This window comes from Lineus longissimus, chromosome 9 (assembly GCF_910592395.1).
Source record: "Lineus longissimus chromosome 9, tnLinLong1.2, whole genome shotgun sequence".
NCBI classification, from domain to species: Eukaryota; Metazoa; Nemertea; class Pilidiophora; order Heteronemertea; family Lineidae; genus Lineus; species Lineus longissimus.
Window position 1 is genome coordinate 18,341,467 of NC_088316.1, and position 21,389 is coordinate 18,362,855.

Here is a 21,389-nt window from a genome sequence, read left to right on the forward strand (position 1 = left end):
GATAGTGTCATGTAGTTGGGGAGCAAATCGTAAGGCATTAAGCAACTTACCCAGAGGACAGCTGTTCTTATGCACCATGCAGGTCATGAGCGGCTCCTCAGTCCGGGGTATCCAGTTGTGTGTAAACAACACAGGGATAGTGTATTGACAGTTGGGTGAATCGGCATGTCAGGTGGCAACTTGTGAACCATGCTGGCTCCAAGATAGTGACTGAATGAGACTCACAAAAGGACTTCAGAACCTTTAGAGATCAAGCTTGGTTGATTTCATACATGTAGGCCCTGGTCCATTTCATAAGGACAAACTTCATGTATTACAGTCACTCTCTTCCAAGAAATGATCCTGGCGAGACCAAATCAAATAACTATATATTGAAAATGCACATCGGGGAGAATGTCTGACCAGTCTTGTCAGAACTAATTGGGGAATGAATTGAGTGGGAAAAACAAGTGTATTTTGTGAATTATTTGTATTTACATGTTTACATTTATATGTTACAATGCAGAATTAATGAGCCCTTTTACAGCTTAAAGGCAAAGTCCTAATTAAACACTTCGCTGGAACGGAAAAACCCCATGCCCAAGTTGTTGCTCAGGAACACTCTTACAAGTATCAGCATTGGGTGATGATTGTCAAAGATAAGTACTATGATACAAGATGAGCAGAAGAATGAAAGCATAACATTAAATTAGTCGCTCTGTATGTCTCAAGGAAGTGCCCCAAAATCCTAAATACATTACTTGTGCATAGGTAGTACCTATACAATCTTTTAAAGAATACATCAAGAGTAACATTATACAGCTATAATATATTCATGATATGAGAAGCGAAAAAAAGTTTGCGTACATGACGTATTATAGTGTACAGCCCCTCCCCCACTCAAGAAAGCCCCTCCATTCTGACCACTCCAGCAAGAAATGGACAAAATGGCAGGAAAATCATACATATGGCACATTAAAAATACATGTGAACAATGACATCAAATCGATCGCCACAAGACTGAATTATTGTAGGAGTACCCTCTCTGTTTAGCTTAAGGAATTGATACCGAAAAGCAGCCAAAATGTATTATACACCAATAGCAATAGGCCTCCATGTAACATCTAATTGGAGCCGCAGTGTTTAGAATGCGAACCACTGGCACTGCACAACTCCCCAATTTCTTATCAACACCCAGTGAACCATTTTAAACATGCAAACTTTGCCTCACAGCCAGAATGATATTGCACACATATTATTTCAGTCTATGTCTTCACATCTTCTTCTTGTGACGTATGCCGGATTCCACTACATATTTACAAGATTCATATTGGGCAGAATGCTCCACAAGCTAGGCATCTTGGAGCCAAATAATGATAAGCACAACCGATATATTTAGTGACACACCAATGCAGGAAACTATGAACAACACAATTGGCACAAACGAGAGCTCTATAGTCGAGAAAGAGAACTGCTTGAACCGTGTTTTGGCAAATTGAAGTATAGCTCCATACAACATATTTGTATCAATTTTACGTACGGTTCCCAAGGTCGGTGAATTGACTGAAAATGCAGCTCCAACACTCAAGATTGATGGTGCCCTTTCATAGTTGTCATTTCCGATATCTTCCAAATTTCATGTGCAAGCAGGTTATCTTCTTGTACACGGCCAGTCGAGGCCACCACACGCAGCAGATACGATGAAATAGATAATGATCTGAAAAAAGAAGATGCGGAAACCTTACCTCAACTCTGAGGTTAAAATCATGTAGAAGGCAACAGAAGTTTCACTAAGCTGAACCAACTGAACTATTTGGCTGAAGCTCACTTCTGAAAAGAACCCCATTTGGCTAATGTCCACTAAGGAACTCTATTGTCATACCTGCTTTACTCACGCCAAACACATGCTTCATATTATTTATCTATTCTAGAAATTGTGCATACTTACAATCACCACAAGAACAATGATGACGGTTAGTTTTATATTTTTAATCCACAGCGATCTCGCCAAGTGCCTGCTGGTTTTCTTGAATGATATCGACTGCAAGAAGGAAAGAGTCATTAAGAAATCATGTAATTGAGAAGTCAGTCTGCAAGAGGTAAAGATACCTATGTACCTTTGTAGAAGCATATAGATTTACAGATAGATGGTACAGCATTCCTTCTTTTGAGACCTCATCTTGCTCAGGAGAATCAGATTTATACTTACGCTAGAGCTTAGATCTTCAGTTTTATCAACTAATAATTCTAACCGTTCCCCTCGGGCAGCAATATTATCTGAAATGGACATTACAAAATTTATCAAAACTTCGTGATTAGAATAAACACAAAGACTGTGCATAACCATAAGATACATAATATATGCATCTTAGCTCATTACTTGTACATCCAAAAACCAGCCTCTCTATGACTAATATTTTGATTTACAACTAAAATGCTCTTGATTTTCACCAACATTTAAAATGCAATACGCTGATATCACAAGACCCTGCTTACCTATGTTTTTGACCATTATTCCTTTCAACTCTTCCACCTCTCCTTGGACCTTAGCAACTTGATCCTGCTCAACATGTCTATTTTCGGAATAATGTCTCTGGAAAAGGATGGAAGTCTAGAGGTAAGCTGTCTACAATGTGATCTTGATGTGTTGTATCAATAGACACTGCATCAAGGAATGTAAAGGAATGAACTATATTTCCAGCAAACTAACACTGTTATTCAGAACTTACAATCTGTGCAGCCAATGATCTGGAGAATTCACTGTTCATTGCAAACGGGAGGGCTGTCTGAGCTCGTGAACCATACTGGGTCTGAAACCTGGAAAAAATTTCAGTGTAATGAGCAAAAAAAGCAGTTCTTTTCAGCAATGTGAGAGATTTTCACTCTCTGTTACAATTTGACCCCCTTGCTACTGCCTATAGTCATGATAGCCCCCTTTACAATGTCAATTCCACTCTGTCACATGTTAGGTTCTGATACTGTATCTTTTGAAAACCAACTTGCGATCAAGTGAGTTGATATTTTTGAATAGCAAGCACTTGCCTTCGTTTGATATCATTGAGGAAGAGAAACGCTCTCGACCTTTCGAAGTCCTGAAAAAAGCAAATGAAACGGATCATTCAACAACAATAGGATATGCCCTGGAACAGTACTTCTACTGGGAATAGAATTAGCACCACAAATGGGTCAGTATTCAAACAAGGTAAATACAGAAATACAAGCAGCTTGCATGCACAGGAATGCATCAAGCATTTTCTTGTACATGAACAGTTGTTACTAAACATCTGTCACACTGCCAGTGTATGACATTGAATAACGACCTACAATGTTTTGTTATTTCTATTCTATGGTGATGCCACAAGGAACAACAATTTACATTTGAATGCGCTTTTGACAGAAATTGCGCACCACAATGAATTGGGGTTTGAGCTTTTGATTTGATGTTTTTTTTGCTTAGTCTTTGATAATCAGAAACATTCATCCGGTTCTCAAGTACTTACATCATCTGTTATACAGAGGTAGATGATTCTATCCTCACAGATATAGTGAAACAGATAGCTGAAAGGGAATACTGAAATATGAATCCACTGCTTGTGACAGTCAGAAGATGTCACATAGTTCAGGAACTTACAGCATAATATCAAAGGGAATCAAGAATAACAAAAATGTCTGCACCCATCATCCTTTTACGAAAATCCGAATACATCAATTAAGTCCATAAAGCCATCAGAGGATATAGAGTCTGAATTTTGTGCAGATTTCTAGTCCTACAAATATTTTTTTAATCGGCCAATTATCAAAATTCTTACCTTCCATGTGAATATGTCAACTTCGCATTCTCTGGAGATATCTTTGACAGGACTAATTCTGTGACCTCTGAAAAGTTTCCTGCACAGCTGGCATACTTGGCCAAGACAGCTGGCCCACGGGCCACCACTGCATAAATAATGGGCATGGTCTATATTGTCATGAACTTTGATTCTGGAACGACCAAAAAACACATTTGAACACATGAGAAGTTTTATAACCCCCCTTGCTCCAAAATGAAGGTTCACAGTAATGTCCGACTCCATGATGTCATGACTATGACATGTATAAGGGGTTGTAGACATGTATAAGGGGTTGTTCAAAGACAGTAAGTAGATAGGGGGAGAAGGAAGGAATGGAGACCTCCGGTTGAACTCTTGCTCCCTCTAGGCCTAGATAGTTCTTCAACCAAAACCTATTAGGCCTATGTACTATGTAGCTGTTGTAGACACGATGTATGTACAGCTAAAGCTAGCCTTTAACTTTGACAAACTAGTCGTGACACTGACAGTGGGTATACGATATTAGTATGCAAAACTCGGCCCATTTAGCAAAAACCTTTAATGTCATCGACTTAAATAGATTCTCTAGGATATGCAGAAACTGTACTTGTGTAGAACTGCGGCATATGACCTATACATACAACAAAAATTGTTAGAAACTGACAGCAAATTGAGCAGACATTGCATGCATCACATGATCACACTATGCACTTCCGGGTGTTAGCCAAGTAATTCATAGACGGCAGCACCAGTAAGGTAGTTGCCCTTCTTGGGTTGTATACATAGGTGGCAGCATAGACAATTGACCTGCAACGTAGCTGAAACGTATCATGGGTAGTTTCACTCTCTTAGCTCAGATGGCAGCACCTGACAGTGATGAAGACGTAATGATGTGACACGGTGTCTTCAGGGGAGGACCATGTTCTTCAGAAATCACGTTTGGCCATTGGGAAAGTAGACCGGCCTGGCCCTTCAAATGGATGGTCCTTTTTGCTACCTGGTGCGCCTTCTCTCCAATGGTGTGCCATTGCTCTGACCTGCACGGTGTGTCAGGTTCAACATGGGGCCCCATATGTCTCTAGTCTATTGGATGTGCCCCCCCCCCCCCCTCATAGCTCACCAAGTTACCAGAGAGTGTACCAAGACTTTGCTGGATGTGCCATGCCCCTTCACTGTGCGTACTTTGTCTGATCTAGATGTGTACTCTCCCAAACATAGTGCACCATGTTTCTACAGAGTGGACCTTGTCTCCACCCTTTGGAAAAATATGTCTCATTTTCACATGGTGAATACCTGTTCATTTTCATAAAGGGATTGCATGAAATCAGAACATCAGACCTGAAGAGACAGCAGATACTGCAACAACTATACCATAATATGCTGGCACAACCAGACCTGATAGACAGGAGCAGTCTTCCAACATCCAGTGTCTTCGCCGCATCGGCCATAATATTGGTCCTTTTGAAGGGGCTAAAGTCAGTTTTTCCCTCTGAGACAGTCACAATCTCACAGGACACATCCTCCCCTGGGACAGTCACAGTCATCCAGCCTGGTAAAGACACCCTGCACAGATTTCAGAAATGCAGGGACAGGGATCTACTGAACTGAAATATCTCGCTTGTGTTCAACGCAGTGGCACCTGGGGATTCATTTAGCAGTTCCTGGCAGGGAGGCAGCTGGAGGTGAGCAGCAGTGCTTACTCCTGGAAATCTCAGTAGAATTTGTTGATTTTTGAGGCCAAGTATGATCTTCTCTCCATTTTTTCTCCTCAATGGAACAAAGCTTTGGTCTCCTAAACTGGGAACTTCCACTTTCCAACATCAGCAGGCACTTGTGAGGACTAAAACTGGGAACAGCTGTAGGCTACTTTCCAATCTTATGAATTAACAGAAATAAACTTATTTATTGTTCATATAATTATATTTATTATTCATTGATACTCTCCATTACACATCCGGCAAACAGGAACATGTTTGCAGTTAATAAAACTCACACCACTAACCCCCCAGCCCCTCCTTCCTTTGTCCCATTCTTAATTCAGACAGAACCAGTCCAGGAAAGTGCAAAGGCATAGTTAGAATGGCACAAGCTACATCTTCTCCACTGGGGTGATTCCTAGGATATTAAATCCGGCCGTCATGATGCTTGATGTGGCTTCACACAGCAGAAGACGACTCATGTGTACCTTTATAACCTCACCTGCAACAAAGATGGAATAGATATAGTTGGGCCTATTTCGAGAAAAGCATACTTGGAGACTTAATTCACGGTCAGTTAGCGTGGAACCTTTCTTAGTGGAAACCCTCTCTATTAGGGACAGTGATTTTGGTCCTCAATTGGTTGTTTCTGAACAATTGAACCTCTGTAATCAGGACACGTGCCCATTTAGGACGTCATTCGTCAGTCCCAATGTTGTCATCAACAGAGCGGTTATCAATCTACCGGTAATGCATATTTGATGACATCGTTCTGGAGAAGACGTACCAGTTTTCCGGTCCTTCTCGACACAATAGCAAACATCATAGAAATCAGTGAACACCTGGGACAACTCATACAGGTACTCGCAAAGCGTGTGGAGAAACAAATCATCCAGGATTCTGCAGATGATTTCTGTGAATTTGAGGATTGTTATGGCCAGTCTCCATTCTGTCGGATGTTCCAGTGCCAGTGGGGTAGTAGCTGCAGCTTGCCTGAGACCCTCGGATGTCTGGCCGGCATTTCGAATTATAGACCTGAAATGACAGTTATTTGTGTCAGATGATGTGCCAAATGTTTAAATCTTCACATGGTCTGATTCCACCTCTGATATTTCACACTCTTATTTCAACTCTTATTTCACACTGCTCAGGCATGTCTTGGGGTAATAGTTACCTAATCCTGGTGCAAGCATAGAGGAGGTAAACAGCTGTATTGCCTTTATCATCCAACATCTGCAAGGACAGAAGGTGTGGAAACATTTCAATACAGGACTTGTTTACAAAGGCTGAGGATCAATTAATTGATAAAAATATGGCATTTAGCTGCTCTAACTTTAACAAACTCCCAATCATTCACAAAAATTCCACACAATTAAAAGAACTTTCGGAACACTATGGAATAGATGGCACAGTTTAATTAGTTTAAAACATGTTTAATCAGCTGAGATTTTAGCAGAAGCCAATCTAGTAGCTATTTTTGGATCATCATTTCCCTTGTCGAACATAACTAATTCACAAGAGTGAACTGGTAGATTAGTTCCTCGCACGTTCATGAAAATAAATGAGGGAAATTCGCTGCGTACATTACCCTATATGAAGAGGCCAAGAAGATTTTCATTGAAATCGTTCAAGCAGTATTCTATTTCTTACAAACTGACAAAAGGCATGACCGCTTTTTTAATCGCACTTGATTTTTTAAAGATTATTAGCATTTTAGTGTTCTCAAACCTGACTGCTCTTATTCCTTCCAATAGCCTAAACTTTAAAACGTCTGATGCTGACATCACATGCTAAGCAGACAAGGCCAGAATCGACCATTCCATGGAAAGCTCTCAATGAGCATTTCCTGACAAAAAAAGATTGCCAACTTCCTACGTTTGCCTCTTCAGCGCCAGAACATGAATGATCTGATGAGATAGGGACATGGCTTGTCAATCCTGGCAGGGTGTTGTTACAGACAGGTGGCCAGCCTCCAGAATGCTTGTTTACCCCAACAACTGTTCCGGTCAGATAAAAACCTCTCAGAAGCAGGACTTGATGCACTGCTCGATTTGTTTTTATCTCGACTTTGCCCATTTCTTGTCCTTTCTCACAGGCATCTTGTTTAGCATCATCAAAACATTATACCTATAATCAGCTCCTTTCTATGGGTAAAATATGAACTTTGAAAATCTCCTTTGCCCCAGTCGACAACTTGATGGGTTAAAATCAATTCCATCTGTTTACCTCCTTGATAAACTCCTTGAGCCAAAGCTGTAATGCCAAACATTATTACCTCCGTTCATTTTAATCATCACCCCACAACATCAAATAATCAAACAAGATTTGCAGTACATATATCCGGCTTGTGAGGTGTGTGCCACGGTGCATGCTGTGGACTTGGCCATAAGACAGGATCAGATTTCTAAGATACAATGTGGCGTAGTAATTGGTTCGTTGGCTGGATTCTGAACAATTCATTGGCGTAGTCTCAAGGTTGAAGGTTTGAATGGCAGAATAGCACCATCAAAACAAGGAAAGTTGTTTTAATCGATTTGGCCCGTTTTCAAAAAAAGTAATTATTTTGCCAGAAAGGGCTGGCGTCAAGCTAAATTGTCAACAGCACACTTCCAAAGTACAAACACACATCTTTACCTTCAATAATATCTTGAACATGACTTTGATGTATCAAAATATCGATGTAGAACATAAAACACCCGTCACACTTCCCAGTTTCAATCTCTTCATTAACTTACCTTATCAAAGGAGAAGACATAATCGAGATTACGTTTGTGGGAGAGATCAGCATACTTGATGCAGCCATAGGCAATTGCATTCTCAGCAGCCTTTAGTTCTTCTTTATTCAACACCTGAAACAAGTAAAGGGGTTACAAATAACTTCAATGGTCAATCAGACCTATGATAGAATGCCTGATTCACCCCAATGGAACAGTTGGAAACTAAAATGGAAGAATCGTCCTCAGCAAATGAAAAGAACAGTGACTCACAATACTTTGATATTTAATGATTTATAGTTTTCGACATTTTGATATAGTCAATAATGTAATACCAAAAATACAATTAGCAATTCGAAACAACCAATTTTTGTGGCTTGATTATAGGAACAATTGACATCCATCAATTAATTGATAGGCTTAATGCAGTCCTTTGCAGGACTAACTTCAAAGGTGAGCACAACAACCATGTAATATCGGGAATAGTATGATGAATGCATCGGATTTAAGCTGATGATATTATTTGATGGAAGACAAGACAATAACTCTGCATTAGGGCGGAGAACTCCGGAAGACGCATCCATCTTCTTATCGAGGCAGGGAAACTCATTTGTTTTATTTATCAGGTATATGAGGGGACAGGGTGATCAGTGGCAGAGTATAGTAAGAGCACGAGGCTCATAACCAGGAGGTCATCTTGCGAGTTGTTCGCTTCAGTCGATGAGATATTCCTTGACCGTCGGCTTCAAATTACTTTTTGTTTGGGTAGGATGAAATTAGCAGGTGCCAGCAAAATCCCTAAATTGACATTCTGCTCACCTTGTGACGTTCTTTTTGCTCGAGACTTGCCCTTGCCTTTGCCAGACCTTCATCCAACAGATCTACAAGACGCACTGTGTCACCAGACCGTGTTTTGAACTTTTTCCTGAAATGAGAAAGTGACGTGCACATGTAACGGGGCAAATGAAACGGCCAGGGGCCATTGTGCTCACCGTATACATCTTTTAGTAGGCAGGATCATGCTTAGTTTAGAGGTGAATATGGTGAACACAATCAGGCATGAAGACTTTTTTTAGATGTGTATTGATGTCAAGTAATAAGACAGGGCAGTATATATAAGTTTATGATCCAACCAATAATTGTCTATGACATCAACAAGATCAATATCGTGTGATTGCTAAGAGTCCCTGCAATAAAAAATTCATCGAAAAAAAGTCATTAATAAGCGAGATATTGCACGTCCTACTTTTTCAGTTTTGACCCCCTGGTGGCCAAATCAAGAATCAGATCAGGCCAAAATTCGGTGTCAGAGATTATCTGATGTAGGGGGTTACATGTACCAACTTTCAAGTTCATAGCTTTAGCAGTTAAGAAACGTGCCATAGTTACACTCGAACGGTCAATTTACGCCATTTGACCTCTGTGACATAGAAAAGGAGGTCAAATCCAAAAATCATAGGAGATGTGATGTATCCTTGCTAGGAGTCCCTGCCATAAAATTTTATCGAAAACAATTCACTCAAATAAGCAAGATATTGCACTTCTTCCTTTTTCCGTTATGGCCCCCTGGTGGCCGAATAAAGAATCAGATCAGGCCAAAATTCGACATCAGACGTTATCTGATGTAGGGGGTTATATGCACCAAGTTTCAAGTTCATAGCTTTACTGATTAAGAAACGTGCCATAGTTTACACTCTAACAGCCAATTTACGCCATATGACTTCTGTGACCTTGAAAAGTAGGTCAAATTGAAAACCCGTATAACATGTGATGTATTCTTCCTAACAGTACCTACCATAAAAATTTTATCGAAAACAAGTCACTTATAAGCGAGATATCACACTTTTTAGATTTCCACTTTTGGCCCCCTGGTGGCAAAGTTAGGAATCAGATCGAACCAAAATTCAGCACCAGAGGCTATGTGATATAGGGGGTTATATGTACCAAGTTTCAAGTTCATAGCTTTAGTGGTTAAGAAACGTGCCATAGTTTACACTCTAATGGCCAATTTACGCCATATGACCTCTGTGACCTTGAAAAGTAGGTCGAATTGAAAACCCGTACAATATAAAATGTATATTTGCTATGAGTACCTACAACAAAAGTTTTATCGAAAACAAGTCACTTATAAGCGAGATATCACACTTTTTAGATTTCCACTTTTGGCCCCCTGGTGGCAAAGTTAGGAATCAGATCGAACCAAAATTCAGCACCAGAGGCTATGTGATATAGGGGGTTATATGTACCAAGTTTCAAGTTCATAGCTTTAGTGGTTAAGAAACGTGCCATAGTTTACACTCTAATGGCCAATTTACGCCATATGACCTCTGTGACCTTGAAAAGTAGGTCGAATTGAAAACCCGTACAATATAAAATGTATATTTGCTATGAGTACCTACAACAAAAGTTTTATCGAAAACAAGTCACTTATAAGCGAGATATCACACTTTTTAGATTTCCACTTTTGGCCCCCTGGTGGCAAAGTTAGGAATCAGATCGAACCAAAATTCAGCACCAGAGGCTATGTGATATAGGGGGTTATATGTACCAAGTTTCAAGTTCATAGCTTTAGTGGTTAAGAAACGTGCCATAGTTTACACTCTAATGGCCAATTTACGCCATATGACCTCTGTGACCTTGAAAACAAGGTCAAATTAAAAACCCGTATATTATAAAATGTATATTTGCTATGAGTACCTACAACAAAAGTTTTATCGAAAACAAGTCACTAATAAGCGAGATATCACACTTTTTAGATATCGACATTTGGCCCCCTGGTGGCCAAACAGAGAATCAGATCGGACCGAAAATCAGTGTCAGAGGTCAGCTGACCTAGGGCATTCTGTGTACAAAGTTTCAAGTTCATAGCCCTAGCAGTTAAGAAACGTGCCACTGTTAGGATACGACGACGACGACGACGACGACGACGACGACGACGACGACGACGACGACGACGACGACGACGACGACGACGACGACGAACACAGCGCTATCATATAGACTCCCCTTACGGTGAGCCAAAAAGTAATATCCCGCCCCAGTTAACCTACATGTACATCAAAGCACCATACCTGCCCATTGCAAAGTTGGAATAGTCATCAACACAAATTTACAAATCCCTGAGGGCACAACATCGAAGTTTTCATATTGAAATTCAATAACAACGACAAAGTTTGGATGTGAAGGCTGTTACCTGATTTAGCCCACTCAGGACCAAGAGAGGATTTTCAATTCCACAACATGATTATATCATTTTGTCAGAAGAAGTGATAGAAACATGACAATTAATTAAGATATTACAAAAGACTCGTCTTCATCAGTTCTTGGTGTTGAATCCTTATTCCATGAAATAGACAGCTCCTAGATTCTAAGGGTTATGGGTTAAATGGGTTGATTCCCAATGGCTTGCCTCCATTTAGCAATAGCGCTAACCAGAAACAGGAAGCATGACTATCTGGACACTGCACTCATTACGACTAATGAGACCAACAGCCCATTCCGCTGATGAGACAGGAGCTGTATCCTATTCCTACCCTAGATTATCCACGGACCATAACACCAGATACCTATCTCCACTGAGGTGTATTATATTCTATACAGCTTTCATCCCACCGCAGAGGATGACATTCATGTACCACCTATACTACAATACCACTTTTATAAAAAAAACTTTCCATTTCATTTATATTTTGTTTTGATTTCAATTCATGTCTTCCCATTTCATACAGATGCCCTTGGGGAGATGACCAATATGGCTGGTAATTTATTGTGACAACCTGCATCAACAAACCAGAACAAGTAACCATAGTGAAGCATCCCTTCAATATCGATAAAAAAACTTTTCGCTAGATGCAGCCCTGGGAATAGTAATAACTCAAACCATAATGCAACAATGAAAATGTGTCCCACACGAACACTTGGAATGCTCAAGTTCAAAGTCACAAATCCATTACACCGCCACCAGGGGTTTTAGAGGCTGATAATTCCACTATTTCACCCAATTTCCTCGAATTTCAGTCCTCTTCTTTCTTTTGTATTTACCAACTCCAGGTAAATCGTTACTAAGTGAGACGTCATTGCGGCGTTCTCCTGCGTCATCAAGGTATTGGCCAATCATTCATACTTGAAGAGCACAAGGACTCCGAGCCAATCAGAGCGACGGTATCGAGACTTCACTCACCCCCGGGGAGATTGTGCTCGTATAAAGACATTAGGAGTCGGAACATGCTCTAGAATGAAACTTTTAAGACCAGCTCATCATTCCACTCGATTCATTTTCCTGGGTTTATTTATTGATAGGAATATGTGGTGGCATCATTGCTAGGATAGCTCAACTGCTAGGATGTGGGGATCATAACAGCTCTGGACATATAAGATGTAGGGTTACCTAACAGCATAGCTCTTAGAATGGATAACATTCCTGTGTTTGCATTCTGGATAGGTAGTTGACAATACATGCTTTGGGTAAGTTAAGTTTTGCTATTGTTGTAATCAAACGTTTTCAGTAAGATTGCAATAGCTCTGGACATGTACCATGTAGGGTTAGCTGAAATCCAACCTCTTAGAATGGACAACATCAAAGTGAATACATTCCTGGAAAGGTAAGGTAGTTAATGTTACATGCATTAGGCAGGTTGAACACTTCGACTTTAATTTAATCAAGATCATGATAGCACCGGACATGATGCAGGGTTTGCTAAAATCTAACCTCTGTCTTTTGGGTAACATTTCTGCGATTGCATTCTGGACAGGTAGTTATTAACAATACATGTTTTGGGTAAGTGACTTCTTTCATCTAGCATTTGTTCAGTCACATTATAGCTTTTTTGTCAAACATTTTGTTCATCCAAATTTACGCTCAGAGATTGTCGGGACAACTGCACGCCTGTACGAAGGTCGCTGACAAATTGTTTAAGAATGGAGAATCGCTGGAGCAGCTACCTTGCTTCTGACATGCCACTGGTCCAAACTTTCCACTGGTACTACAAAAAATACAGAATAATTTGTTTTAAAGATGGATGACTCTTTACTGTTTGTAAAACAGATTGATGGAACTCGATTATCAATACTTTGACATTTAATAGAAATGTATCAATAATTGAAGGTTATTATATAGGAATTGTTAGCTATTATGGATTTTCAGAATGAAACAAATCAGAGCTGCATTTATTCTGCCAATCAATAATTCACAATATTTTTATACATTTGTATTATTAGACAGATGATTCACCATGAACCATCAATTATACATCAAACGATTCCAAAATATCTCTGCGTTTCCAAAAACAGCTTTACTTCCTATTGTTCCAATGGATTGTTAAATGGGTGTTCAGCGGCAGAAATATGAGAGGTCAAAATACACAACTTATTCATATTACCATCACATAATGCAAGCAGTTGATCAGATTACCTAATGAACAGCAGCAAAACAGGTTAACAAATCAGGACACCTCACGGACTAGCTGCTTGGCCCTTTAACAACCACAATGATATACAGTGCCTTAGCAGGGCCATTTTGAAGGGCTCGATCTGCACCCTGTACTCTGAGCCCTGCCTTTTGAAAAGTTTCTGATGCATTTTCAGTTCAGAAGGATGTCTGCCAATTTTGCTAGCTCTTTAAAGCGCTGTCTCGCCTTACCAGATTTCTGCTATAAGACCACATTGGGCTGCCAATCCTGGCCAATCCCATGTTCATCAAAATATATCGCCATCTCATTATCAGCTAATACAATTACGGCCACAATGAGAATGTGACAAAATTCCTAATGAATTTAGCTAATCATGCCTTACTCTAAACAGGCGGTTATATCATTGTTATTAATGGTCATTACGGTAACCATGGCTATCACTCAGAGATGGGTGCCAATGTGGCGAAACAGCGACTAAAACGGCAACCATGCTAAGCTTTCAGTGGAGATCCTTGCTTGGATGCAATGGTGAGGTATAGACCCAGGGGTATAAGTTGGACTTTCACAGAACGAAGGATCTTCAGACAATCAGCAAAGAAAGAATGGATCTACCCATCCTTGCTTGGATGCAATGCTGAGGTATAGACACAGGGGTATAGACGTGGACCCAAACATGACTATGTACCACCAATTTCAAGCTGCGTACATGATCTATCAAAATGATTAATTTGAAAGGCGAAAGTGATAACGAATGATTACAGATCGCTCTTAATGGCAAAACGATGCCAAATTGAAAGTGTCAGATTGACGTCTCCCGGATATCAATCCATTAAAAGTACTTCTATGAATACAATGAAAGGGAAATGAGGTTTTTTTATGTTGCTCCTGCGTTTTCGAATATCTGGTTACTCATCAAGGTTTTTTGTCCATTTATGGGAGAACTGACAGGAGTCTCATTACGAGTAAATGAATGGAATGGGTCATGATATTGAAGACATACAGGGAATGCTGAGTGGATCAGAAGAAGTTACATGATCACGGCCACATTATGTCGCCTTGCAGCTGAGAACGTGGCTGGCAATGAAACGTCACATGGGCATCTTGTCATCTTGGGAGGATGAGGATGGAAGTGAATGCAAACATTAGCCTGCTACGCTGGCAATGAGGATTTTATTGACCATGTGACGGATGACACGAATGATTGAATCGACTTCCTAATCAATTTATAACCTGACTACATCAGGTAGTATATCATGCAGTCATATTTTGTTTACATCATGCCCGTATAACAAGTGGTAATAAATTGAGATGAATCGGCATTGGATGTGTGTCTAGACTGTAGAAGAGTACATTGAATGTACACGTAAACCCTATATTTACTATTGCCACTCTACAGTAACCAGACATGTCAACGTTACGAAAATTGACCTCTAAGTACATCGTGCACACAACATCAACTTTGAAATTGATATTCAATGTGTATTTACAAAAGACAGGAGATAAATCTCAAGAGTCAATTTCAAATTTTGAATTTTGAATGCACAGCACAGGCTTTAAGCACAAGTTTACACTGTCATTCTTTTTCACTGCTCAGTTCACATGAGTGAATGCCAAAGGAGACAGAGAAGAAACCACAAAGTACCCTCTGATTGTTACGAAAGATCATGCATTCCGCTCTCTCATCTTTGCATGATGAATCCTTATTTTATCCCCAACTGGCACTATAAATAGACCATGTTTCATTCATTAGATGCCGCAAGCCGTAGCAATAAAATTGGGTCCTGCAGCTTGCGTGGGCGAGATGGAAAATTTAGCCTCAGTGTGTCCAGAATGAAAAATTCATCTGAGAAAGATTGGAAAGTAACCTAGTTATCGGTGATGGATCTACGGTTTTGATTCGATCGATGCATCGAAAGGTTCAACAGTTCCTAAGCTGATTTGCAAGTGGCACGTCAATGAGCGATCTTGTTGCTGCAACCTATGATCATGGTCACATTTGCGGTGGTCATCACAGGTGTCTGCGACAAGAATCGGTGGTCACTGCGACCTTCGACATGGATTGTACTTGAATCTTTCTTTCACGCTGTCAATTGCCCGCAAAGGCCAGTGCCCAGTGACAACAATCTATGCTGCACAAGTCAATCCTACCTTCAAAGACGACCCATTAATATCCACATAGGAAAGAAACAAGGGAGGCATTGAACAATGGATCACTAATTGGTTTATTGATTTTCCAATCAACAGCTGATTAAAGACAACAGTATAACAAAGCCACGCTTTGAGCAGGCTCAGATGGAATTTACACAAAAACAAAGGCCATGTTGCCTTTGTGTAAATTGACCGTAGGATCTGACTCATGACATTTGCTTTAAGATGCAGCCTTTGGAGTTGTCTTTGATCTTGAAACTGATTCCAGCTGGAAAAATCCACAGAACTGGGTGTGCATTGGAGGACAGTTTGATGATGAAAGATAAAGGGGACTACAACGTACACATGTATCAAATTACATCGAAACAATGTCATGCCGTTGGTGAATCCACGCAGAAATTTGGTAATTTTTATGATTGCTATATGAGAGTTCAAAATCAAAAGTATACCATCTTTTTTGTGTCGGCCGCCTATAGTAAAACAAATATAGCACACAACTTCATAATAGACAATCTATCTTAACATGTAATAAGACAATTACTTGGGAAGGTACTGTTATATGACAATTATAGACGTTAATATGAATCTGGGGAGGCGTTGATTATCATTTGATGGCAATGTAACTGCCAAATCATTATGTGGCAGAACACAGGGGATTGTGTCAGGGCAAAAGTTGAAGTCACAAGATAGGGACAGATAGCTTGTAACAGCAGGTAGATTGGCGCAGGTTTTCAGTTGTGCACATCGCTGATTTGAACCTTTGATCCTGGAACCAATGCGGCACGACCAAACTTCGGCAGTGGACATCACAAATTCATAATTTCATACTCTCTTTGATTTCTCATTGCAGAAACTGATCACGTTGACGAGTCCTTCACCAGTACCATCAACAGTCATTTGAAGTAGGCACTGTCCACTAATACAACTATGATATCAAGTTGAAACTGATTTAGTCAAAACCTGGAATGATTGTAGTGGAGCAACACAAAATGTTCAACAACACGACCATGGCACCACACGGCCACCCAGAAATCTGGGCATCAACGATTCTGTTCTGTTCTATGATGCTTGGATTCCTAATGATATTCGGGTTTGTTTTCAATATGAGTTTCGTCGTCATGATGTGCCACGGGAGATTCGCCGCAAAAATACGCCATCTGCTTTATATGAATTTAATCTTTGTGGATATCATGTTATGTCTTGTTTGGATGCCAATGAAACTAAGCATCGTACACACCCTGTTTTATTATTACAATCATCGGAATCTGGATCATATTCTGGCCGAACTGAATATCTATATCTTGATGATGAGCGTGGCTTTCCTTTCTGTTGTGTTTGTTTGCATTCAAAAAATCTGCCAGCGGACGGACATTTTGAAAATGAAACAGAATGGAATATTAGTGACGATTAGTTTGTCATTGACATGGATCATCTCGTTCATTTGGATGGTGGTGCAGAACTTTGTGCACGGCGAGGTTGGAACGTATTATCTAGTGTCGGAAAATTCCACTGCAACAGTGCAATTTTATGGCAAAGTTCATAACGATAATACGGAGACTGTTTTCACTATAGTGATGTTATTGATGCTCTCAATCGGACTGTCGGGTCTCTTAATGTTTGCCTGGAAATACCGATGCAAGAAAACTCTATACGCGCCCGAGATTCGGATAGAGAGTATTGGTCCCTCTACACAAGAGGAGCCATCCAGGGGGATGAGCATTAGCACAAACAGGAACCCAAGCATCAGTACAACTACTGATGTCCTGAGCGAGCCGCGAAATAGCTTAAGGACCGCCAGCTTCAGTACAACAACTGATATGCTGGCCGTAAGCTCTGGAACTGGAACGAGGAATACAAGCTTCAGTACCACAACAACAGACTTATTATGCCCAGACCCACCGGCAATAGTAGTCACAGCGCCACCTGGCCACTCGCATGCACCCGGTGGGCCAAAAGCTCGTCACTTATCGCTTTCAAAAATGGACACTGGTGAACCGCCCTCGCCAACTAAGTTACGGCAATCTATTATCTATGTGCAAGAGACAAGACCGTTAGAGATTGAGCGTCACGGAAGAGGAGAACGGAGACTCTCTGCAATAAGCACTTTACCTGTCATTACAAGTGAGCCACTGGAGACAACTCCAAAGGCTGTGTATTACAAACACTGTCCAAAATATATGGACCCCACCACCTATGACTATGTGCAGAAATGGTCCGTGGATGTCATGGCTTTACAAAGCCAGTTATCAAACCCAGTTATGCATGGAGGAAATTACCCATATGAGGAAGGGCATAGTGTCACGCTATCGCCCTCCCCTCGGGCTTCTCTTGATCCGAACAACCCGTTTGGTCATCCCAACCCACACAGGTATGCCCAACGTCCAAGTAAGGCCGACACTGGGTTCCATAGTTTAGATAGCATATCAGTGGTCGAGGTGGCCTCATCTGAGCGCCAACCATCGATCTCACCATCCGTGCAGGAACACACAATAACTTACCCATTTCCAAAATCTCCAGATACACCCAATCTGACCAACCGGAAGAAAACTGTGCAAGAACTTCGGTGCTGCATGACCCTGCTGCTTACATTCCTTATTTTACTGCTACCCCCGCTTGTTTTGAATCTATTCCAATGGCAAATGGACAAATCCGTCTACCTCAATCTCCACATGTGGTTTGTGACACTAGGGGGCTCTCAAGTGCTTATTCATCCATTCTTGATCACGAAAATGGAGCGGAGCTTTAAGACGTACTGTTTAAAGTGTAAGCAGAAGTTTCCCAACTGCCAGAAACACGAGATTGAACACACATAGGATTCCAAACCGAGGACACGCCAAGGTGGTAAGATTGTCTCTAGTTAGAAATACAGGTACACAAGGATTCTTTGTGAGACCCTTATGACAGAAAGTGAGATGTAAAAGTCATTAAGTGAGAAAAAGTCTATAAGTAAGACCTTAAAGTTGGTAAGTGAGAACTTTTGGCTAGCTTTGAGATCAATCTGCTTTATCGACTTTAATGTCAAATTGATTTCTAATCTAAATGGACAGATGACCTTTAACTGCAAATGTGAAAACTTCTATTTTGTTTTAATGTAGAGGGTATCTCTCAAGTCAGTTGACGCATACAATAATACGATATTATCAATGATGTATAGGTTTGTCTCAATATGGTAAAATGTTCTCAAAGCACAGTATTTAAATGCCACTGTAATACCCACAAGCTATTCTCGTGAAGTATTTCAATTTTGCCACTGTAATTATACTCTCTTGTCATATCTTACCCACACAGTGTGTATTTTTATTCCCTTTTGTTCCTCTGTAAACTGCCCCCACACAATCATAACCTGCGCACGTGACTCACCAAACATGTATGATCAATTAATAAGTCACCAAATATATATTCCTGGCACAACAATTTCAGCTGTTATGAGCATGCTCATTTCGAATTGATTGAAAACATGGGATGACATGACACAAGGGTTGAATCTATTATTAAGTTCCATCCTATATATCAATGATTACTTGTATCAATGGCTTCTGCAGCAAAGGGTTAAAGACAAGATCCTTATTTATTTAGAATCATCTTTGACATACTTCCAATCACCGATAAGGTCACAGCAGTCTTGCAGAAAAATGTCTTCATTTCCAAAAATAACTTCAAAAAGTCATATCACCTGGATATCTCCATAATAGACCTTTTTGTCCATCTAACAGTGTGTTCACTTGCCCCACATAATAGCTTAATGTCAGTAAAATATCTGCTATTTTTGTAAATAATTGGGTTATACGATGTACGGTATCATTTTGAATGTGCCTATTTCTGGCTCGCTGGCGGATACAATTCGATCTAAATTTAGACACGTTGATTATTGGCAGGAATGCGTCGTCAGAATCTGGTGAATGTCACGGCGAAGAGTATCGACCAATTAGTCCCCGCAGCACGGATAAGCAAGCCCTGTGGTTTGAACCATCGGAAAATTGTCTTGGCCAAGAAAAGATACAGGAGAGCTTCCGTCACACAATTGTTTGAAGTAGTGTCGGTCAATTTTGTATCGCAAATGGGCAGAGTTTTTTCGTGATAAACCATTATATTGACGACAAAATGGCGAGAATTGTATTGGATGCAATGGAGACCCGAGGTGACTCTCCACTGCCCTTATTTTGCCGAGACACTATAGACTACGGCAGCTTGAATGAAGATATATTTCACAAGACCAAAACAGATTCGAGTAATGTTTTAAAAACCAACTTAACCATTATCCTGCTCAAGACTGTCCTATATTTACAGCTGATCAATGCCCATGACAAAAAAAGTGGTCAATGTCTCAAATCAAGAATTCTCTGGCAAGGCAGAATAATCTGTTTGTGGATTAGATGCAGGGATTATACGAACAAGCGTGAAAGTGTGAATGGATGGCGATGATAAAGGAGACGGTCGATTGGTCTTAGTGTGCGAATGGTGTGTCGGTATGTGGCTGAGGGATTACTGCGTGAATCTACGCCTTATGTATATGAGTGTAGAGTGGAGATACGACGTAACCACCAGAATGTGCGGGTCATGAATGTGTGCGTGTGTGAAATCGACGTGGCCCTGTTCGAATACACGCCTCCTCTCGGCCCCAAACAAACATGTCCCCCATCACCCACACACCCATCCACCACACACTTGCATGCACAACTGATCACAAAGCTTTTCCCAAAAATGCAAAAATAAAACAAAAACAGTAACTGTATGTTAATTGTGCATGGTTTATGTCAAATTGAAATAAGATTTGCGGCTTTTCACACAAATTTTCTGTCACAGATATAAATTGTATCTTTTGTTTGGTTTCATATATGAGGATTCATATGGTATGGCATGTATACTGTTTTTCTATTCAGTATGTAGTTCTATGGAAGACCTTAAGTTCAAGTTCAGCAATTTAAGTTCAATTATATTTACTTAAAGGAACCGATTTTATACTTTTCATCAAATGTCAAAAATGAAATAACGCTAATCACTGGGTATGTAATACACGATGCAAAGAGAAACTGCTTTGAACGAATCATTCAAACTTTTTGCCATGAAGTATAATAAGCCTGGCTAACACAAAAGTTCAATGGAAAAATCTAATTATGAGCCTTGTAACAAAATCAATGATTTAAGCTGCTTTGATGTTTCTGCCTGAACTGATTAAAGAGAAGCAGAGAGAGTCTGGCAAATAATACGGAATTATTCCAATGCTTGAATTTTGCCTTTGAAAAGAAGTGTACATTAGAAACATTATGATGCTCAGAGATAGTAACGGACACATGATTTTGGCTACTGTAGGTGAAGCAGAAATGCAGTCACATTTGTTTCAAGCCCAAATTGAATGGACACGAACCCCACCATTTCAATATCAGACGGAGATGCTCTGAAAATACTTTCGCCAGAGGTTTAACAAGCATGGACAAATGCTAGTTTTAAATGGATGGTTTGAATTTAGGTATCTTATTTTAGAATTTGAAATACACACTTTTTGTCTTTTTTATATAAGTTTTTATATAAACATTTTTGTGTCACCCAGATGGCATCCCTGCCAGAAGCACAAATGGAAACATATTGTTGTCAACCCCACCTATTATGCATAAAGGTACTGCCTTAATTTGACTG

The 21,389-nt window shown here is 40.2% G+C and overlaps 3 protein-coding genes across 3 annotated transcripts in view; 1 reads left to right on the forward strand and 2 right to left on the reverse strand.

Moving 5' to 3' along the window:
- Window positions 1-452: 452 nt before the first annotated feature.
- LOC135493871 (vesicle-associated membrane protein 7-like) lies at window positions 453-4,506 on the reverse strand. Its single transcript, XM_064781503.1, has 9 exons — window positions 4,430-4,506; window positions 3,789-3,960; window positions 3,480-3,537; window positions 3,022-3,071; window positions 2,709-2,796; window positions 2,476-2,572; window positions 2,189-2,256; window positions 1,928-2,020; window positions 453-1,696 (listed from the first exon to the last, which is right to left on the reverse strand). The coding sequence occupies exons 2-9, from the start codon at window positions 3,932-3,934 to the stop codon at window positions 1,631-1,633; spliced, it is 666 nt and encodes a 221-aa protein (XP_064637573.1). The 5' UTR covers window positions 3,935-3,960; window positions 4,430-4,506; the 3' UTR covers window positions 453-1,630.
- A 1,191-nt stretch (window positions 4,507-5,697) lies between these two features.
- The window catches only part of LOC135493384 (arginine--tRNA ligase, cytoplasmic-like), a 39,536-nt gene continuing 23,844 nt past the window's right edge, over window positions 5,698-21,389 (reverse strand). Inside the window, exons 10-14 of the mRNA XM_064780704.1 lie at window positions 9,019-9,124; window positions 8,221-8,334; window positions 6,660-6,718; window positions 6,273-6,520; window positions 5,698-5,987 (exon numbers count right to left, since the gene is read on the reverse strand). Coding sequence (XP_064636774.1) covers window positions 5,878-5,987; window positions 6,273-6,520; window positions 6,660-6,718; window positions 8,221-8,334; window positions 9,019-9,124 — 637 coding nt within the window. The 3' untranslated portion in view covers window positions 5,698-5,877. The remainder of the gene's footprint in view (window positions 5,988-6,272; window positions 6,521-6,659; window positions 6,719-8,220; window positions 8,335-9,018; window positions 9,125-21,389) is intronic.
- LOC135493514 (uncharacterized) lies at window positions 12,097-18,568 on the forward strand. The gene is made up of 2 exons (XM_064780892.1): window positions 12,097-12,663; window positions 16,606-18,568. Exon 2 carries the CDS (start codon window positions 16,721-16,723, stop codon window positions 18,566-18,568), a length of 1,848 nt encoding a protein of 615 aa, XP_064636962.1. The 5' UTR covers window positions 12,097-12,663; window positions 16,606-16,720.